The 18,135-nt window shown below is 44.6% G+C and overlaps 1 protein-coding gene across 4 annotated transcripts in view; it reads right to left on the bottom strand.

The window, feature by feature from the left end:
- ZUP1 (zinc finger containing ubiquitin peptidase 1) overlaps positions 1-18,135 on the bottom strand; it is a 237,305-nt gene that overhangs the window by 20,363 nt on the left and 198,807 nt on the right. For all 4 annotated transcript variants that reach the window (XM_083176835.1, XM_083176834.1, XM_083176836.1 and 1 more), the window contains 3 exons: positions 17,000-17,712; positions 14,041-14,154; positions 12,587-12,696 (listed from right to left, as the gene is read on the bottom strand). In XM_083176835.1, coding sequence (XP_083032961.1) covers positions 12,587-12,696; positions 14,041-14,154; positions 17,000-17,645 — 870 coding nt within the window. In that variant the 5' untranslated portion in view covers positions 17,646-17,712. The remainder of the gene's footprint in view (positions 1-12,586; positions 12,697-14,040; positions 14,155-16,999; positions 17,713-18,135) is intronic.

Below are 18,135 nucleotides of genomic sequence, written 5' to 3'. Positions count from 1 at the left end.
GTCTGCCGACCCCACTTCACTAGGAAGAGAGTACCAAAGTTTTACTGCTCTGACAGTAAAGAATTTTTTCCTTCTAAGTAACTGAACAAAATATGTCTTCTAATCTAAACTCGTGGCCTCGCATCCTAGATTCCTTACTAGTAGAAAAAAGGGTGTTTGACAGTGCCTTATATTGGCCCCTGATATATTTGTACATGTTGAGCATGTCGCCCCTTAAACGTCTCTTCTCTAGTGTAAATTTTCCCAGATTGCTTAATCTCTCCTAGTAGCTTAAAGTCTCCATTCCCCCAACAAGCTTTGTTGCTCTTTATAAGCTTTGTTGCTTATAAATGATAAAAGTAACAAATGGTAATTAACCGCGAGGCAAAAATGGGCCAATATCGCGACCGGTGGTATTAGACCCAACCCAATTACAGCCTGTCTATACTGTGGGGTAAAGGACCCATTTTCATGCAATAATACATCCAGGATAACTTTCCGGACCCATGGCGTTAGGGTGGAAAACCGGTGTTGATAGGGCTGGTTATCAGGGTGTCTGCTTAATCCCCAATACTTGCCAGTGGTCAGGGCTAATTGGATAGAACACTACATTATCTATTGAAATACTGTTCAAAATATTCTAGCATTCAATCCCAGTCAGATCTTTGGTGGTACTGGTCCTCTTTCTGCTGTGATGATGATTTTACAAAAGATCCGACGGAGTGAAACGTCAACTCTGTACCTGAAACGTCAACTCTGTACCTATTATGATGGATAAAACTTTCTATTGGCTTGTATTTGGCCCTTGTGAGTGCCTTTAGACTCAGAGTACCTTAGAGTGGAGATGATGGGTCTCCCAGGGGGGTGCTGTGTGTCCTTGTGGATCTTAGGAATGGCGTAAAAAATGGGCACCACTGGATACTCCACCGTGAGTTTTTTACAAACAGTGCTGGTAATAATACTGTTATTAACAGCTTGTGACAATAAGTTGTCCAAAGTTTTTTTTATAGTTACCGATGGGGTCCTGTGCCAACATAGTATACGTCTGGGTATCGTTAAGCAGTCGATGGCATTCATCTACATACATACTGGTGTCCATGACCACAATGGCCCCACCCTTGTCGGCCCCTCTAATAATGATGTCTTGCCTTCTGCTGAAGTTAGCAAGTGCTGTACGTTCAGCGGCAGATAGATTGGGGTGTACCTGGGGGGGGGGTGGGTCGGGTAAGGCACTGTCCAGTAGACGATGGTACGTCTTGATCGCTGCGTTTGTTGAATGTGGATCAAACCTGGACGGCGGGCCCAAGCGTTGTATGGCAGTGGGTAAGAGTTCGGTTTCGGGTTGTAGGGCTGACTTTCCGAAGAATTCTCTAAGTTTCAGCGTCCGCTGAAACTTGAAAGAGTCAACTTTCCATTTGAATTTGTCAGGGGGGTGTGTAGGAACGAAAGAAAGTCCTTTACTAAGGAGGCACATCTCGGACTTGGTAAGAGGTGTCTTGGACAAGCTGTTAATAACAGTATTATTACCAGCACTGTTTGTAAAAAACTCACAGTGGAGTATCCAGTGGTGCCCATTTTTTACGCCATTCCTAAGATCCACAAGGACACACAGCACCCCCCTGGGAGACCCATCATCTCCGCCAGGGGGTCGCTGTGTGAGCCTATTTCAGTGTATCTTGATACCTATCTGCAACCATGTATTCAGGCATTACCCACCTATCTTAAGGATACCAATGCACTACTGGGCATTCTATCCACGTATGATCATGTGATCAAGGGTACCATATTAGCAACATTAGACGTATCGAGCCTGTATACATGCATTCCCCATGCAGAGGGTCTCCGGGCAGTCGGTAACCTCATCTCCAGCAACCCACGATACAACGGGTCAGATCCGCGCTCTTTTTGTATCTATTGGATTACACTTTAAAACATAATTTCTTCTTGTTTGATGGGAGGTTCTATTTGCAAAGGACGGGGTGTGCGATGGGTTCTTCTGTCGCCCCGTCCTTTGCAAATGCCTACATGTGGGAGGTTGAGCAAAGTTTGTTTTTACGTGAAGAGCCCATACTCAGGCATCTAGATCTATATACACGTTATATAGATGATCTTTTGATCATATGGAACGGCCCCTTACCATCTTAGAGGACCTGATTACAGCACAAAACGCTTCCAGCCGTCCCATTAAACTGTCCCTGACCTCCAACCCACAGGAAATCCATTTTCTGGATGTTAACATCAGTATAGTGCAGGATCAGATGCATACTGCACTGTACATAAAGCCCACTGATCGGAACACTATACTTCGGCATAATAGTTTCCATCCACGATCCACTGTAGAGGGACTGCCTTATTCGCAGTTCCTGCGTACATGCAGAATAACATCGGATCCCCAGTTGCGCCTACAACAACTGGATGAGATGTCACGCAAATTTGAACAATGAGGGTACCCCAGGGTGAGTCTAAGCAAGGCCAAAGACAGGGCACTGGCACAGGACAGACTGTCCATGATTACTAGCAGCCAACCCAAGAAAACTCAACTCCCAGCCATCCCATGGGTTAATGAATTTAGTACGTCTAGTACAGTCACAACCAGACTAGCGAAAAGCTGGTGGCCCATTATCACGTCAGACCCGGATCTCAAAAGTCTCAAACAAACTAGACTATTACCAAGCTACAAGTGTAGCTATAATCTTAAAGATCGCTTGGTAAAGCTAGATATTACTGCATTCAATTCCAGTCCACCAGGCACCAGACAGCGTGAAAATGGGTGTTATCGCTGCCTGGGATGCACCACATGCAGTTCCCTCACACCCAGCACTACCATACAACATCCGCACACCGGGCAAAAATTTAAAATACGTTGGCCTTTGACATGTACGTCCAAATTCATTATATATGTGATCTCCTGCCCCTGCGGCTTGTATTACGTGGGGAAGACTGACTGCACATTCAAAGTCAGAATGGCTCAACATCGATGTGCCATACGAGCAGCCCTGATTTCCGGCAAAAGTGAGCAGCCAGTGGCTCGCCACTTCGCCACATTTAAACATAGCATGGCAACCCTGCGGTACAAAATAGTGGACCACGTACCGTTCTCCATCAGAGGCGGCAATAGATCCAGAAAGTTGTTGCAGCTTGAATCCCAATGGATTTTCAAACTAGATTCATTAAAACCCAGAGGGCTCAATGAGAACCTTGGCCTATACAATTTTCTATAATACAGTAGGCCCAGAATATCCATCTCACTTTTAATTGTTCCCACTTGGGTCAGGCTTCGTGTCTCGCATACAGAGCACTTCTTTACATAGGGTTTAGCATAGATTTCCCATTGCATTCCCTTACTATCGGCCTACAGAGCATAGTCAGTTGACAACTAACCTACACCCACTTTTCTAGCTCTTTCCATAGAGGGGGTACACTACTGTGAAAACAATTTTTTGCCCTTACATATTGAGGGTGCCATACATAGGCACCCACTTGCCTGCCCTTGTACACACACATGTTGCCCTTTAACCACATGGGAGTATGCAATACTTGATAGCATATCCCTCATTAGACAGCAGACACGCACAGGTACTATCATAACCTTCTGTCCTGGCACATGTAGACTGTTGTACACAGATTGCAGGGACAGTCCCCAAATGCTGTCCGCATTTTTAGAAAGTATGTTTAGTAACGTTATATGTATTTGTGTAATATAGCAACACGTTCACATTCTGCCCAGTAGATGGCAGTCAAATACCACTGTTCCCTTTGTATAGTATTGTCACTACCATGCATTCGTTTTCCACTGAAAGTTATCTGTTTCCCATGTATACGGAAACAGTTTTTTATCACTGTACTTGTCCTTCATGTGTTATGCAAATTTGTGACTGATTTTTATGTTTATCTTTGCCACACATCATTACCCCACGTGACCCTAGAGCCGGCAGTGCGCGTCAGTGCCATCCCGCACGCAACCATCGCGACCATCGGACCTGCGCCAGCAATGTCACAGAGACGGCGCCAACCCGGAAGCCGCTGGAGGAGGACACGGACGGGACCCACAGGAGGCGGGTAAGTCACCTAGAAATTTCACACTGTATGTATGTCAATTGTGCTTTCCCTGAACTGACGACGGGGCCCCCAAGCCTCGAAACGTTTTCACATCTGCACAAGGAATAAATTTTCTCTTCTTTCACCATTTACGTCAGCCTCCGAGTGCCGCTTATTATCGCCCTATATACATCCTAAAGACTCATCCCCTCTCGTGAGAGGGCACCGGAGCTAGTATCCCCTGGCATCCACTCTTAAGACCTGAGTGCCGGTCTCATTGGACTTTATATATATATCATTGATTTTCCGTAGTGAGTTTAAGATGTTTAGCAATGAGACGTAGACTTCGTTCAAAAGGTATTCTCTTTATTTAAAAAAACCAACGTGTTTCGTCAACACAACTTCATCAGGGGTCACGCAATATATAAATATCAGATTCTTACCTGATAATATGCTTTCCTCTACTCCACCATGGCAGCCATCACATATGGGTTTTTCCCTGATTGGGTAGCTTTGGAAAGGAAAAAAAAGACTCCTCCTGTATAAAAGGCTCCTCCTCTTTCCTGCTTGTGTCTTTGTTCCTAGCTCTTAAACACAAACAGTTAGTTGCACAAAAATACAGGGTAGGGAACTATGCTGCCATGGTGGAGTAGAGGAAAGCATATTATCAGGTAAGAATCTGATATTTCCTCTACCTCCCCCATGGCAGCCATCACATATGGGTAATACCCAAGCAGTTCCACGTTCCAGGGCTGGGTAAATCATATTTCAACTTAAACCATAACTTTCACATGATTATTATATATATTTTTTTTTTTTGTATTTATTTATATATATTTTTTTTTTTTTTATATATATATATATATATATATATATATATATATATATATATATATATATATATATATATATATATATATATATATATATATATATATATATATATATATATATATATTTTTTTTTTTTTTTTATATCACTGCAGACAATACCTTACGTCCAAACTTTGCGTCTGCTGACGCCATCACATCTAGTCTATAATATCTGGCAAAGGTATGCACCGAAGCCCATCCCGCGGCTTTACACAGCTCTAGAATGGATGCTTCGCCCTTTTCCGCCCATGAAGCTGCCATTGCCCGGGTCGAATGCGCCTTCAACCCTTTGGGCGGCTCCTCTTTCATCGCCTTATAGGCTTCTAGGATACAACACCGAATCCATCGGGCAATTGACATCTTTGACGCCTTCTGCCCTTTGTTCTTACCCTCCGTAAGTATAAATAGGTTCTTATCCTTTCTGATTTCTCCAGTTCTTTGTTTATATATAGTTAGGGCCCTAACTACATCCAGCTTATTCAATCGAACTTCCTTATCATTTTTGGGATTCCCGCAGAACGACGGGAGCACAATCTCCTGATTCACATGAAAGTTCGATACCACTTTGGGTAAGAACTGCGGATTTGTCCGTAATACTATTTTATCTTCAAACTCATTCATGAAGGGTTCTTCTGACCATAGCGCTTGTATTTCCGATACTCTTCGGGCCGATGTTATAGCCACCAGAAATGCCACTTTCCAAGTAAGCATTTTAAGCGAGACTTCCTGTAATGGTTCAAAAGGCTCTTCAGTGAGCGCATAAAGCACTAAATTCAGGTCCCAAGGTGCTAACGGCTGATGAAACCTTGGCCTTATCTTTTTCGCTGCTTGAAAAAACCTCTGGATATATTTATCCTCCGCAATATTTTTATCCAGCATCGCCGCCAACGCTGACACCTGCACCTTCAAAGTGCTAACTGCCAGTCTTCTATCAAGTCCTTCTTGCAGGAAATCTAATATTACTGGAATCTGCTCTGGGCTTCTGTTTTTCTCCTTGCACCATGATGTGTACTTTAACCACGTCTTGTAATAGACTTTTGATGTATTTGGCTTCCTTGCTTTAAGTAAGGTTTCCACCACCTGACTAGAGAACCCTTTCTTTAGCAGTGTCCTGGTTTCAACAACCACGCCCTCAGACTCCAGGCTGATGGTTGAGGCTGCTGCACTTTGCCCTGTACCAGCAAATCCGCTCTTTCTGGAAGTTGCATCGGTCCTTCTATTGTCATATGAAGTAGTTGGGGAAACCACGGCCTCCTGGGCCACCTTGGCAAGATTGCGATCACCGTCGCTTTTTCCCTTTGCACCTTTCTTAGAAATCGTGGGATTATTGGGAATGGTGGGAACGCATAGAGAAGTTGCTTTGGCCAGGCTGCTGTTAGTGCGTCCCACTGCTCGGCCTGTGGGTCCTGGAACCTTGAAAAGTACCTCTCCACTTTCCTGTTTTGCCTTGATGCCATGAGATCCACACATGGGTTGCCCCACTTTTCCACCAGCATTGCAAAGACCTCTCTGTTCAGTCCCCATTCACCTGACAGACACAGGGTCCTGCTTAGGCCGTCCGCCACTTGGTTGTCCTTGCCCGCCAAGTAAACCGCTTTTAGACTTTGGACTTGTTCCTCTGCCCAGGCCAGCAATCTCTCGGCTTCTTGCATCATGCTTAAGCTCCGTGTTCCTCCTTGTCTGTTTATGTACGAAACGACTACCTGGTTGTCCGACCTGACTACCAGCTCCTTGTTCTTTACCCTTCCTTGAAAGATTCTGCATGCGTAAGTTACTGCCCTCATCTCCTTGAGATTCGAGTGCATTTTCTTCTCGTCTGTTGACCAGACTCCTTGGGACGACTGGCCCTCGCAGACCGCCCCCCAACCAGTTCCGCTTGCGTCTGTCGTTATTACTACCTGGTCGGGTAGATGGAACAATCTTCCTGCCTGCAACCTGCTTCTGTCTGACCACCACCTCAGATCCTCTTTCGCTCTTTGCGTTAGCCGAATTCGCTGGGTCAGATCCTTGTTGTTGCCATTCCACTGCGCCCACTGTAAGGTTTCCAACGCCGAGGCCATCAGTCCCAGCACCTTCATACATGCTTCTGCTGTCGTCACTGATTTCCCTAATAAGGGTTTTATTGACTGGATCAATTTCTCCTGTCTTTCTGGCGTCAAGGTGACTCGGAGCGCCTGCGTGTCCAAGATCACCCCCAAGTATTTTATCTTGTTTGATGGTTGTAATTGACTTTTGTTTTTGTTTATTACCCAACCGTGCATTGTCAAGAACTGTAAGACCTCCTCGGTGTGTTTCACTGCCAGTTCTCTTGTCCCTGCCATGATCAGTAAGTCGTCTAAGTACGGCCATATCACTATGCCCTTTTGTCTTAACTTTGCCACTAATACGACTAGTATTTTGGTAAATGTCCTTGGCGACGTCGCTAGGCCAAACGGTAGTGCCCTGAACTGGTAGCTTATCCCCTGGATAGAAAACCTCAGGTACTTTTGATGGCTGATACAAATGGGCACGTGAAGATACGCGTCTTTGAGGTCGATAGAGGTCATGTAGGCGTCCTTCTTGAGGTCTGGTAATATACCTCTTACCGACTCCATCCTGAACGTTCTTACCTCGACTAGCTGGTTTAGTTTTCTCAGATCCAGTATCGTTCTGAATCCCTCCGATGGTTTTGGAACCACGAAAAACCGTGAATACCAGCCTTCTCCTATTTGTGACTGCGGTGTTTCCACCACCACTCTCTGCTGTACCATCTCTTTCAGGCTGGACAGTAAGGCTTCCTTCTCCACCGGATCCCTTGGTATTGGAGATTCCGTGAAGAATGACCCCGGGCGTTCTTTGAACTCTATTTTGTAGCCTTGTTGTACAATCTCCAGTACCCACTTGTCCGAAGTGGATCCTTCCCAGGTGCTCCGAAATTTGAGCAGCCTGGCCCCCACCGCCTGGGGTTCGGCGTCATTGTGTATTTTGTCTTGTGGCGAATTTACTGTCTCTGCCCCTTTGGGCCTGAAAATTCGCCCTCGACAGCCAGGTACCTCTTCTGTACCCCCTGCCCGGCCTGTAGCTCCTAGCCTCTCTAAACTCCTGACTCTGGAACTTGAAGTTTCTATTTCCCGGTGTTTTCTTACTTTGTTTTTCTTGAGGGAGCCACACTGATTTGCCTCCAGAAATTTTTGTAATGATCTGGTCTAGCTGGGTGCCAAACAAGTAGTCTCCTTGAAAAGGTAGAGTCAATAGCTTGTTCTTTGACTGTACGTCAGCTGCCCATGGCTTGAGCCATAGTGCCCTCCTGGTCACTGCTGCTGCCGTACCGGCTCTAGCCGCCAGTCTCATCGCATCAAGTGATGCCTCACACATAAACTCAATCGCCAACTGTACATTTTGCACCGTCTTGAGTAGCTCCGATCTCTTTATGCCGTCCAGCATATCTGCCTCCAGCTGATTACACCACTCTCGCGTCACTCTTGACGTGATGGCCATGGCTGCTGCCGGCCTCAGTGCTGCCCCAGCAATCAAATGTTGCTTCCTCAGCCCCAGCTCCATACGGCGTTCCATAGGGTCTTTGAAATTATTCGCGTCCTCCAAAGGGAGGGTTGTCTTCTTTGAAAGTCTCGCAATTGCTGCGTCTACTTTCGGCAGCTCATCCCACGCCGTCGTGAGATCTGCCTGGAATGGATACATTTTTCCCATTTTAACCGGGACCACAGTCCTTTTATCAGGATGCTTCCATTCATCCAGAACTATATCTGTTAGTGGCTGAGACAATGGGAAAATTTTATTCCTCTTCTTCTTGTCTCTAAACAATAATTGGTACTTCTTTACTTTCACGGCGCCAGCATGGCGCCGCGCGTCAGAGTCCCCTTGCGGGGCTCGCTTCGCTCGCCCATGCTGCGAGCTCGGTGGCTCGCTACGCTCGCCACGCTAATTAAAATCAACTCCATGCCAACATGGATAGTGGAGGTATGAACTATCCATGTTGGCATGGCGTTAACTTAGTTTATTTAACTTAATTAGTGGCGAGCGTAACCCGGAAGTACGCGCGGCGCCATGCTGGCGCCGTGAAAGTAAAGAAGTACCCAATAATTCTTGTAACTTAAGCTCCTCTGGGGCCTCCTCTATATTGAGTGCCTTGTTTATCAACGCCAACAAGTTTTCCACCATATCAACGCTGAAGTCACTCTCAGTTTTCTCCACCGGTGTATCCTCTGTGTCCTCTAAAGCCTCTGCCGTAGAGATCCCTGGCTCCTCGCCAGACTTCCCCTCACTCATACGGGAGCGCCCCCTTTTCCCGGTTGCTTTTACCAGGTCTTCCTGGGTCACAAAAGTCCCGGTCAGGGCTGTTTTGATCATGTCCACCAATCCGGACATTTGTGACAATGGGATCCTTGGGACTTTACATGTCTCACATATACTGCCTACATGTTTGTCTGGCAAGTTTTTGTCACACATCAGGCATCTGTCCACATGTTGTTTCTTGTGCCTGGCTTTTCCTGCTTTATCTTTACTGCTGTCGGACCTGCATAATACAAGCCCTTAGTTACTATCCATGTACACCCTAAAACATCCTCTCTACTTTCATGGTGGCTTACCCTGACTTTTGCATGGCCTGTCTCTTCTCTTCCTCCATTTCTAGGCACTCTAGTCTAAAAAGACATGATACCTTCAGTGTCAAGCGGCAAATAAGGCATAATTACTCACATTGTGAGCGCCCACTTACCACCCAGTGGTAACTTCCAGTCCAAACGTGATCTCTGCTTGCCGCCGCTTACACACACTGCTGGGAGCTCCGTTGGTGACATAGTCTGCACCGCGCTGCTGCTCATATACTCGCGCGCCGGCCTCCAGCCGCGCGCTGCGTGCACGCGTCCAGCGCTCCCGGACGTGCGCTCTCACGCAGCTGACGCTGCAGCGCCCGTCGTCATCTTCCGGCGCCTCCCGCGCGCGCACGCCTTCTCACTCGCAGCTCCATGTTGCTGCGAGTGTCCCAGACGCCCGCCCGGCTTCACTAATGATGGACCCGGACAGATGACCGCTCCCATGGCCACCTAGGACGCCACCGCCTGTAGCCGCCCATACCTGAGGACGGCATGCGGCCTGTGAGACTCCGGCACTCTCAGGTACCCTTTCTCCCCTCAATGACCCCAAAAGGGACGAGGGGAGGATATAGCCAAACTTCACAGGGCAAGCCACCAACCTTCTGCTACCCATTCTTTTAGGGAAAGGAAAAAAAGACACAAGCAGGAAAGAGGAGGAGCCTTTTATACAGGAGGAGTCTTTTTTTCCTTTCCAAAGCTACCCAATCAGGGAAAAACCCATATGTGATGGCTGCCATGGGGGAGGTAGAGGAAATTTGGATATCAAAGTTTACAACCATGAGGCATTCCTTATACAGAGTAAAAGTATATATTCAAGTTCACTAAAAGGTGGTGAAGACAACCTCACTGAGGTAAGTCTAACTTCACTCCAGATGAGTAAATAGAGGCCGTATTAATACGGTTCACGCTCATATGTAGAACGACCCTATTAAGTATCCATTTTAGATTTATAATCCCATCAGAATACGGGAATCACCCGTAAAAATGAGGTTTAAGCTCATGCATAGAACCACCCAATTCAGTGGTTTCATCATCATGGGTAGACATTCTACCTTCCAGGAGAGAGCTACGTTATCTCTATTGTGGGAGATTTACCCCCATTCTCTTTGCTGGGTTTGGAAAAAAAAAAAAAAAAAAAAAAAAAAAAAAAAAAAAAAAAAAAAAAAAAAAATCGATGAAACCACTGAATTGGGTGGTTCTATGCATGAGCTTAAACCTCATTTTTACGGGTGATTCCTGTATTCTGATGGGATTATAAATCTAAAATGGATACTTAACAGGGTCGTTCTACATATGACCGTGAACCATATTAATACGGCCTCTATTTACTCATCTGGAGTGAAGTTAGACTTACCTCAGTGAGGTTGTCTTCACCACCTTTTAGTGAACTTGAATATATACTTTTACTCGGTATAAGGAATGCCTCGTTGTAAACTTTGATATCCAAATTTATATATTGCGTGGCCCCTGATGAAGTCGTGTTGACAAAACGCGTTGGGATTTTTTATAATAAAGAGAATACCTTGTATGTAGAAAGAATACGATGGCACTCCAGGGTCTTTTCATTGCATTTTTACCACTGTATGCCTTGACAAAGGGGTGCCGTTGCCCCGAAGCGTTGGCTATTTATTCTGCTGTGAAATACACGTTTTTTTCCCCACTGAAAAGACCCTGGAGTGCCATCGTATTCTTTCTACAAATCCATTGCACCTGGAGAGGCACCGGGGCCAATAATGGAGAAGTGGGGAAGGGAATGTGCCGGTCCAATCCTGCTATATATCCAAAAGGTGTCGTGCAACTGTGTACGAGTGACTCCGAAATTTGCTTCAAGGAGGGGGCTTACACGGTCATCTGTTGGCCTCAAGTAAAACTACATCTAGTATAGATGTACTACTAAGACTAGTATATATATATATATATATATCTATATCTAGTGTCCATTTGTGTGTCACTGAAACACTGCCATCCATTGGCAGTGAGTGAAAGAACAGCTCTTTCTCTCTCACACATGCAATCACAAGGTAGCAGACTAGCTTTCAAAGCATTTGCCTCGAGCGGGATTACTAGTAAACTATGTTCTGCTAGTGTCTTAGTACAGTGAAAGCATGACAAAAGAGCTCACTATACAATACAATTTCCAAGCAGGAATGAAACATTCAACAAAAGAAGTGTATTGCATAATAATAATGATTGTATATTTGCAGAGAGTTAGATTTGGGTGTTATTTTCTACTTTGCAGGGTAATTACTTGAGGTTTATTTTTACACTGTATTATATGCCCGGTACACACCAGGACGATGGTGCTCGTGAGCGGGTCATCACAGGAACGTACGACCTGCTCACGAGCTGATGGCGCTGCAGACATGCTCGCAAAAATGGCGCTGATGTGATCGCGATCCAAACACGACCCCCACCCACTACAATGGTTGGTTCTGAGATCCTACCTACAGCAGGTAGGATCTCAGAAAAGTTCGACCAACCCGCGGGGCCGTGCATCGGATCAGCATCGCATCAAAAGGACAGCGAAATGGCCCAAAACAATCGGTCGATATTGTATCTAAATTGACTAGTTTTGGGCCATATTGTCCTGGTGTGTACCCCACAATAGAGATCAATTTGAAATACACACCCAACACAAATATAACTCTCTCTGCACATGTTACATCAGCCCCACCGGAAGTGCATATGGTTTAGTCTAGGAGAGAATTTGCTTTTGCAAGTGAACCAAAATCAGGCCTTGAGTGTAGAAAAGCCTTGTGAGAGGGAGAGCTAGATTCCAATTCAGAGTCCTGGGAAGAGGATATTAGATGCAGACTGACTAGAGATCACAAAAGAGAAGCCATGCAGGCAGGACTTAGAGAAACTAATAAGAAATGAGAGGGGAGAATAGTAACTCAGAGGAAGCTGAATTTGCATTATAGTATCTGTAAATGCGTTGATGGGTACTGGTCTGTATATTGCGGTGTTTTGCACAGTTTTGAATTTGACATTTTTATGCACGTTATGTTCACACTGTATCTATACTTGCACTTTGAAAGTCACTGTGGAACCCTTGTAGTTCCCAGTGAATAAATACAATAATTAAAAGCATCATATGGAAAATACCTGTAATTTTTGGAACTCTTCCTGCTCTTTTCTAGATTCCTCTTCTCTTTGCCGCTTGTATTCCTCAGCCTGTAGTTGTCTTGCCAAGAAAAGGTCATTGGAGATTTTAGCTGTGGAAAGAAAAATTCCAAATATATTTAGAAAACGGAGCGTAAAGGGGCATACACATGGGGCGATTTTAGACCCTATTCTAAGCAATCTGAGTAAATCCCTTAGAGAAGGAGCACGGATTGCTCCATGTGTATGCCCTGCAGCAATGGCGATGCGTGGCCCTGGCTGGCATTCCCTAGATCGTGGGGCTTTGCCTACTAAATACAGTATAGGCAAAGCCCCATTCAGCACGATTGCTCAGCACAAAGCATCGCAGGACACCCGTGACGTGTGCTTAGCGATCGTCTGAGGCGTGCCCAGCCTGAAAGCCAGGTCACCCCATGTGTACGGGGCTTAAGAGGGGGAATGTAGGGGCCGTTTTAAGATCACTCTTTGCAATCCAAATTCGGCCCCAGCGCCAATGTTTGGGCTTTGCCCATGTGCATTTCTGTGCATGTGCAAACCCCGGCAATTAGACGAGTTACACACTCGCTGCGGGGAGGCAGGACCGGTGGGGGGGGTGTAGAGGGGGGCCTCAGGGGAACGCTCAGCGTTTTATGACCGCCCCCATAAAAAAGCTAGTGGGCTGATGCCTGCTGAGAGCAGGAGACTGAGATCACATGCCGTCAGTGCCCACCCCCTCTTCGGCGCACTGCGACAGAAATAAAAGGTGACCAAAGGATTTCTCTCCCCTTCGGCCGCATGCAGGGGATTGTTTGCATACATCCCCTCGCATGGTACCAAGGATATTCGGTAGCGGGCGGATGTTCATCCAGGCAGTGTTTATGGGCTCACTAGACAGCGAACGACCGCTGCTTAGCGAGCCAGCTGAACCAGGCATGTTACCAGTGGAGTACCCCAGGGATCTGTACTTGGACCAGTGCTTTTTAATATCTTTATTGGTGAAAATGGAATTGAGGGTAAAATGTGCCTTTTTGCAGATGACACAAATCTATGCACCAGGGTAAAACAAATGATTTATGATCTAGGTAGATTAGAGGAATGTTCAAGAGCATGGAAACTACAGTATAATGACAAAAAATGCAAAATCATGCACTTGAGGGACCTAAGTGTCACTATTTCAGGGTAGAAAGAAAGAAGTAATAATGCCACTGTACGACCTCATCTGGAGTACTGTGTTCAGTTCTGGAGGTCATATCTCCAGAAGGATATAAATACATTAGAAGGGCAAAGAAGTGGTGCATTGCCTACATCACAAAACTTACCTGGAAAGACTAAAAGATCTTAATATGTATAGTTTATAGCAGAGAAGGGAAAGGGGGGACATGATATAAACTTTCAAATATATCAAGGGTATAGTAAGAAAACACTATAATGCATTTATCCCTATTTAGAAAATTAACCTTGGTCACAGTAGCTTTCCTCCAAATGCAGGTTTACATGTTCTTGTAGGAGATGTTCATTGGCACAAAACACTGAACACATAGGGCATTCATACTCTTGTCGTCTGGTATTTCCTAATGGAAACATAAAATAATAATAAAATAAAAAAAACAACAAGTACTGTATGCAGACAACTCTACTTTCTTCTTAGTGCAGTATACAGTGCACATTTACGAAATGTGCAGCGAATCCTGTTTAGGATTCCCTGCACATTCGCAGGGTTCCGTAGGGCTGGAGCATTCGCTGCCAGCCCTCCGTGTCACCCTATTCAACTCGTCAGGGGCAGTGGGCCCCTGGCGGAGAATTTTAACCCCTGCTGTGAATGCCGCAGGGAGCTGGGGGAAGGCGGCAGGCAGGAAGATGGAAGTCTCCCTGCCTGCGCCTGACACTCAGGAGGGCTGTCAGGACACTGGTAGAGCCCCCCCAGAGCTGGCAGGGGGCTGGGATCATCAGCCGCTGCACTCCCTGGTCCCGATCGTGCATATGTAATGATCGGGACCAGAGTGCAGTGAATAAATGAATATTAATGAGCTGCTCTCGGCTCCCGGCCCCCTGCTGGCCAAAGTGTAAAAAAAAAAAAAAAATGTAAAAAAAAAAAAAAAAATTGTAAAAGAAAAATTAAATATATATTAATGTGCTTTAAGCACATGATTACAAATAGCATGCCCCTTCTTAGAAAAAAAATCTGATTTTTTTTACACCAAACTTCCCCCCCAAAACCCTTTATTTCAGATCACTTTCCTGTTCACCCAAAAAAGATGTCGAATGCAAAACGGCGAATCATGGCAAAAATCATGGAGAAAGCGGTTATCCATCCTAGCATTGAATACACTCTCGGTGAATCCCAGTTAAAACCCCATTGAAATACTCCAGTGACTTGCAGCGAACATGAAACGGAGAACTGGCCGGCATTCACTGTTTGCTTTCGGCGAACAGTGAACATTGAATAGGATGAAACACACTTTCAGTGAAACAGATTCACCGCAAGGGGTGAAAATAGCCCGATTCGCCGAAAAAAACTGAGAATTGGGAGCATTGAATACTGGCCTTAGTTAGCAGAAATAAAAAGAGAACCGATATAACATAATAACAGTAACACATGGTTCCAAAAGACAAAAATGTTTAGCTTTAGCCCAGTCACCTAACTGTTACTCATTCTCCTATGGAAATCCATGTTAACACATACTGGTAAGGATTTTACTCATACTACAATATGGTCCCTATTCTGGTTTACTCGCAAAGGCAAATTCCTTCTCAAAAGGACAAAACCATGTGCACTGCAGGTGGGGCCGATGTAACATGTGCAGAGAGAATTAGATTTGGGTGAGTTATGTTTCTGTGCAGGGAAAATACTGACTACTTTATTTTTACACTGCAATATAGATCTCACTTTGAAGTAAAACCCCACCCAAATCTAACTCTCTCTACACAAGTTATATCTGCCCCACAGGCAGTGCACATGGTTTTGTCCATTTGAGAAGGAATTTGCCTTTTCGCGTGAACCAGAATAAGGGCTTTTATGTTTACATTGACCCTGCATTTTGGATACATTCATTTGTATAAATCCAATCAGCAGGATCCTTCAAGACCAACTGCTCTCTCCGCAGGGTTTAGGGGTCAGTAAAATCATCTTTAGAACTGTTTGAGCTGCTTTACAGCATAGCCTGTCTGTCACACCATGGAACCGCCACAAAGAATATGCTCTGATGTTAATCATCCATATGCTGCATAGATGTGCACAGTAACCAAAACATCTCTTCTCCATAACAGGCAAAACAGAGCAGAAAGACACTTATATGCTGCTGTAGACAAAAGTCAAATAGGGTGGTATATATATTTCCAACTTTACTAGTTAATTACAGGAATCACAATGGAGAAAGGTGTTTTGGTAGATTTAAAAACCCTGTTCATGTGGTCTGAGAGAGAGAAAACTCTTTACAGGGTTCTGCCGATCTCCTGTAATGATGATAGAATACATTGCTTCACAGCAATGTTGGGTAAAAACAGTGTTATGCAGGTCTTACGAGGACAATAAAAAAGAAACCTTTTAAGAGTAATGGTGTGTACACCAAGTGTGAGTTTGGCCATCTAAATGACTATATAGTTAAAATCGCATAGCAAGATAGCCGAAATTGCAGTGGCCACATGCAATACCGATGCGTGGCCCCGACCTGTTGGTATTGCAAGTATAAATAGACTGTGCAGCAAAGCCTGTTTTTACTATATTGTAAGAACGCAACATCCCCCTGTTGACCGATTCAGGCACCCCACGGCCCTCCAATAACTGTATTGATATCGGCAGCCACTGTATCGCAAATATATAGTTTAACCCTGGGGCAGTCCACGAGAGCTACCAACAGTTAATGTTTTCCAGATCTCCTCACAGAATCACAAGTGAAGTAATTAGCTCCACCTGTGGATCTTGAGTGCACCTTTGCAGCAGCTGTTGGTAGCTCTCGAGGACGGAAGTTGGCTACCACTGGTCTAACGCCATAATCATAATGATTAAACCTAGTACGTTAAGTGTTAGTCTACTGCTAAATTCGCTTTATGCAGCAGGAGGCTTACTGTGTAAACAATGCCTTTTTCTGCGATCTGCTGCTGAATGCAAAGACGCAGCATCAGATCACTTGTGTGAAAAACAGCCATCGGAGTAACCCTCCAGTTACTCAGGGTGGCTGGGCTACCAGGTTTCTGTGGTAGAAGAAGATATTGGCCTTGGCATTCCCAGAAAAAGGGCCAACACTGATCCATTTTTGGGAAATGTATATGTTGTATAAAAAAAAAAGAAATAAAAAAAAAAAATCACTGCGTACAACTCTGAATCAAGCTTTTTAGTGCTTTCACATAGAACTATCCTACTAAAAAAGAACTCATAACTAATAAAGAACCTAACAAGATAATCATATAAATACTAACCTTTAGGAGGGTCTAAGAGATCCACATGTTCCATCCGTACATGGAACTCAAGTTCTTCAATGGAACTTTTTACATCAAAACAAAGAGGGCATGCTAGAACATTGTCACCATTGACGTTGCTGTTTGTTGCGGAAACAAATGATTGAGAATTGCAATCATTTAATAACTCTTGGTCAAAAATAGTACTCCTCAATGCAGATTCACTTGTGGTCAGAGATGAGCTAGAAGGCTCTGCTTTCTGAGATAAACTGGAACTATTGGGAGCATTACTCGTGATATCTTCTGCTTTCACACTGCTCTGTGTATTGTGGTTACTCAGCCCAATGTTGAGAGGCAATCGGATTTCATTAGGAGAGAATTCCATATGGTTTCCTGAGGCCAAACTTTCAGTTTGTGTATTGTTCGAGCTGCTGGTGGGAGAAGTTGGTGGCTTATGGATTTCCTCAGGATGTTCCTCATCACTACTCCAGTCCTCTAGTGTGTCTGCATGAGATGATTGAATGTGATGGTGAAGTTCATCGTAAGTGAGTCCAGCAATGGTGCAGAATGGGCAATAATTATCTTGTTCCATGTGTGTCAAAAGCAAATGGCTCTTCAAATCATCTTCAGAAAGCACTTCCTGAGTACATATGTCACAAACCAACATGTTGAATGTCACGCTTCTGAATACGACTTATTCTTAATATTCATAATAGATACATGCTCCTTTAAAGCTGTCAAAAACAGAGAACAAAGGTTAACAAATACATTTAATTTCAATTACTATATTGGTAAGTTCTCCATGTAAAGTTTTTTGTATTTTTATTCAGTTGGTCTCAAGAACAATTTAGGGACTTTAACTCTCAGTTCTGGTTAATAGGTTGACAGACAGTATGTTCACATTGTTTGGTTGACAAGTTTTGAGGATTTTTTTTTTATTCATACTTTACCATTCACGTGGACTATGATTAGGAACAGTACCCTGTGCCAAACACAGTGGCAGCAAAGCGAGAACCCTTTCCCAAAGTATGGAGGACAAAGTGTACCGGTGCGAGGGGACACGGTGCACTAATTTGATGTCGAAACCCACAAACCGACAATTTTTTATCTTTTAACAAAATTGTGTCACCCTAGACACAGTTAACGTTTTATACCAC

The sequence above is a fragment of the Crinia signifera genome, chromosome 3 (assembly GCF_055691185.1).
Source record: "Crinia signifera chromosome 3, ASM5569118v1, whole genome shotgun sequence".
Classification (NCBI taxonomy): Eukaryota; Metazoa; Chordata; class Amphibia; order Anura; family Myobatrachidae; genus Crinia; species Crinia signifera.
The sequence above is the reverse complement of the archived record's forward strand: the minus strand, read 5'-3'. Positions and strand labels throughout refer to the sequence as shown.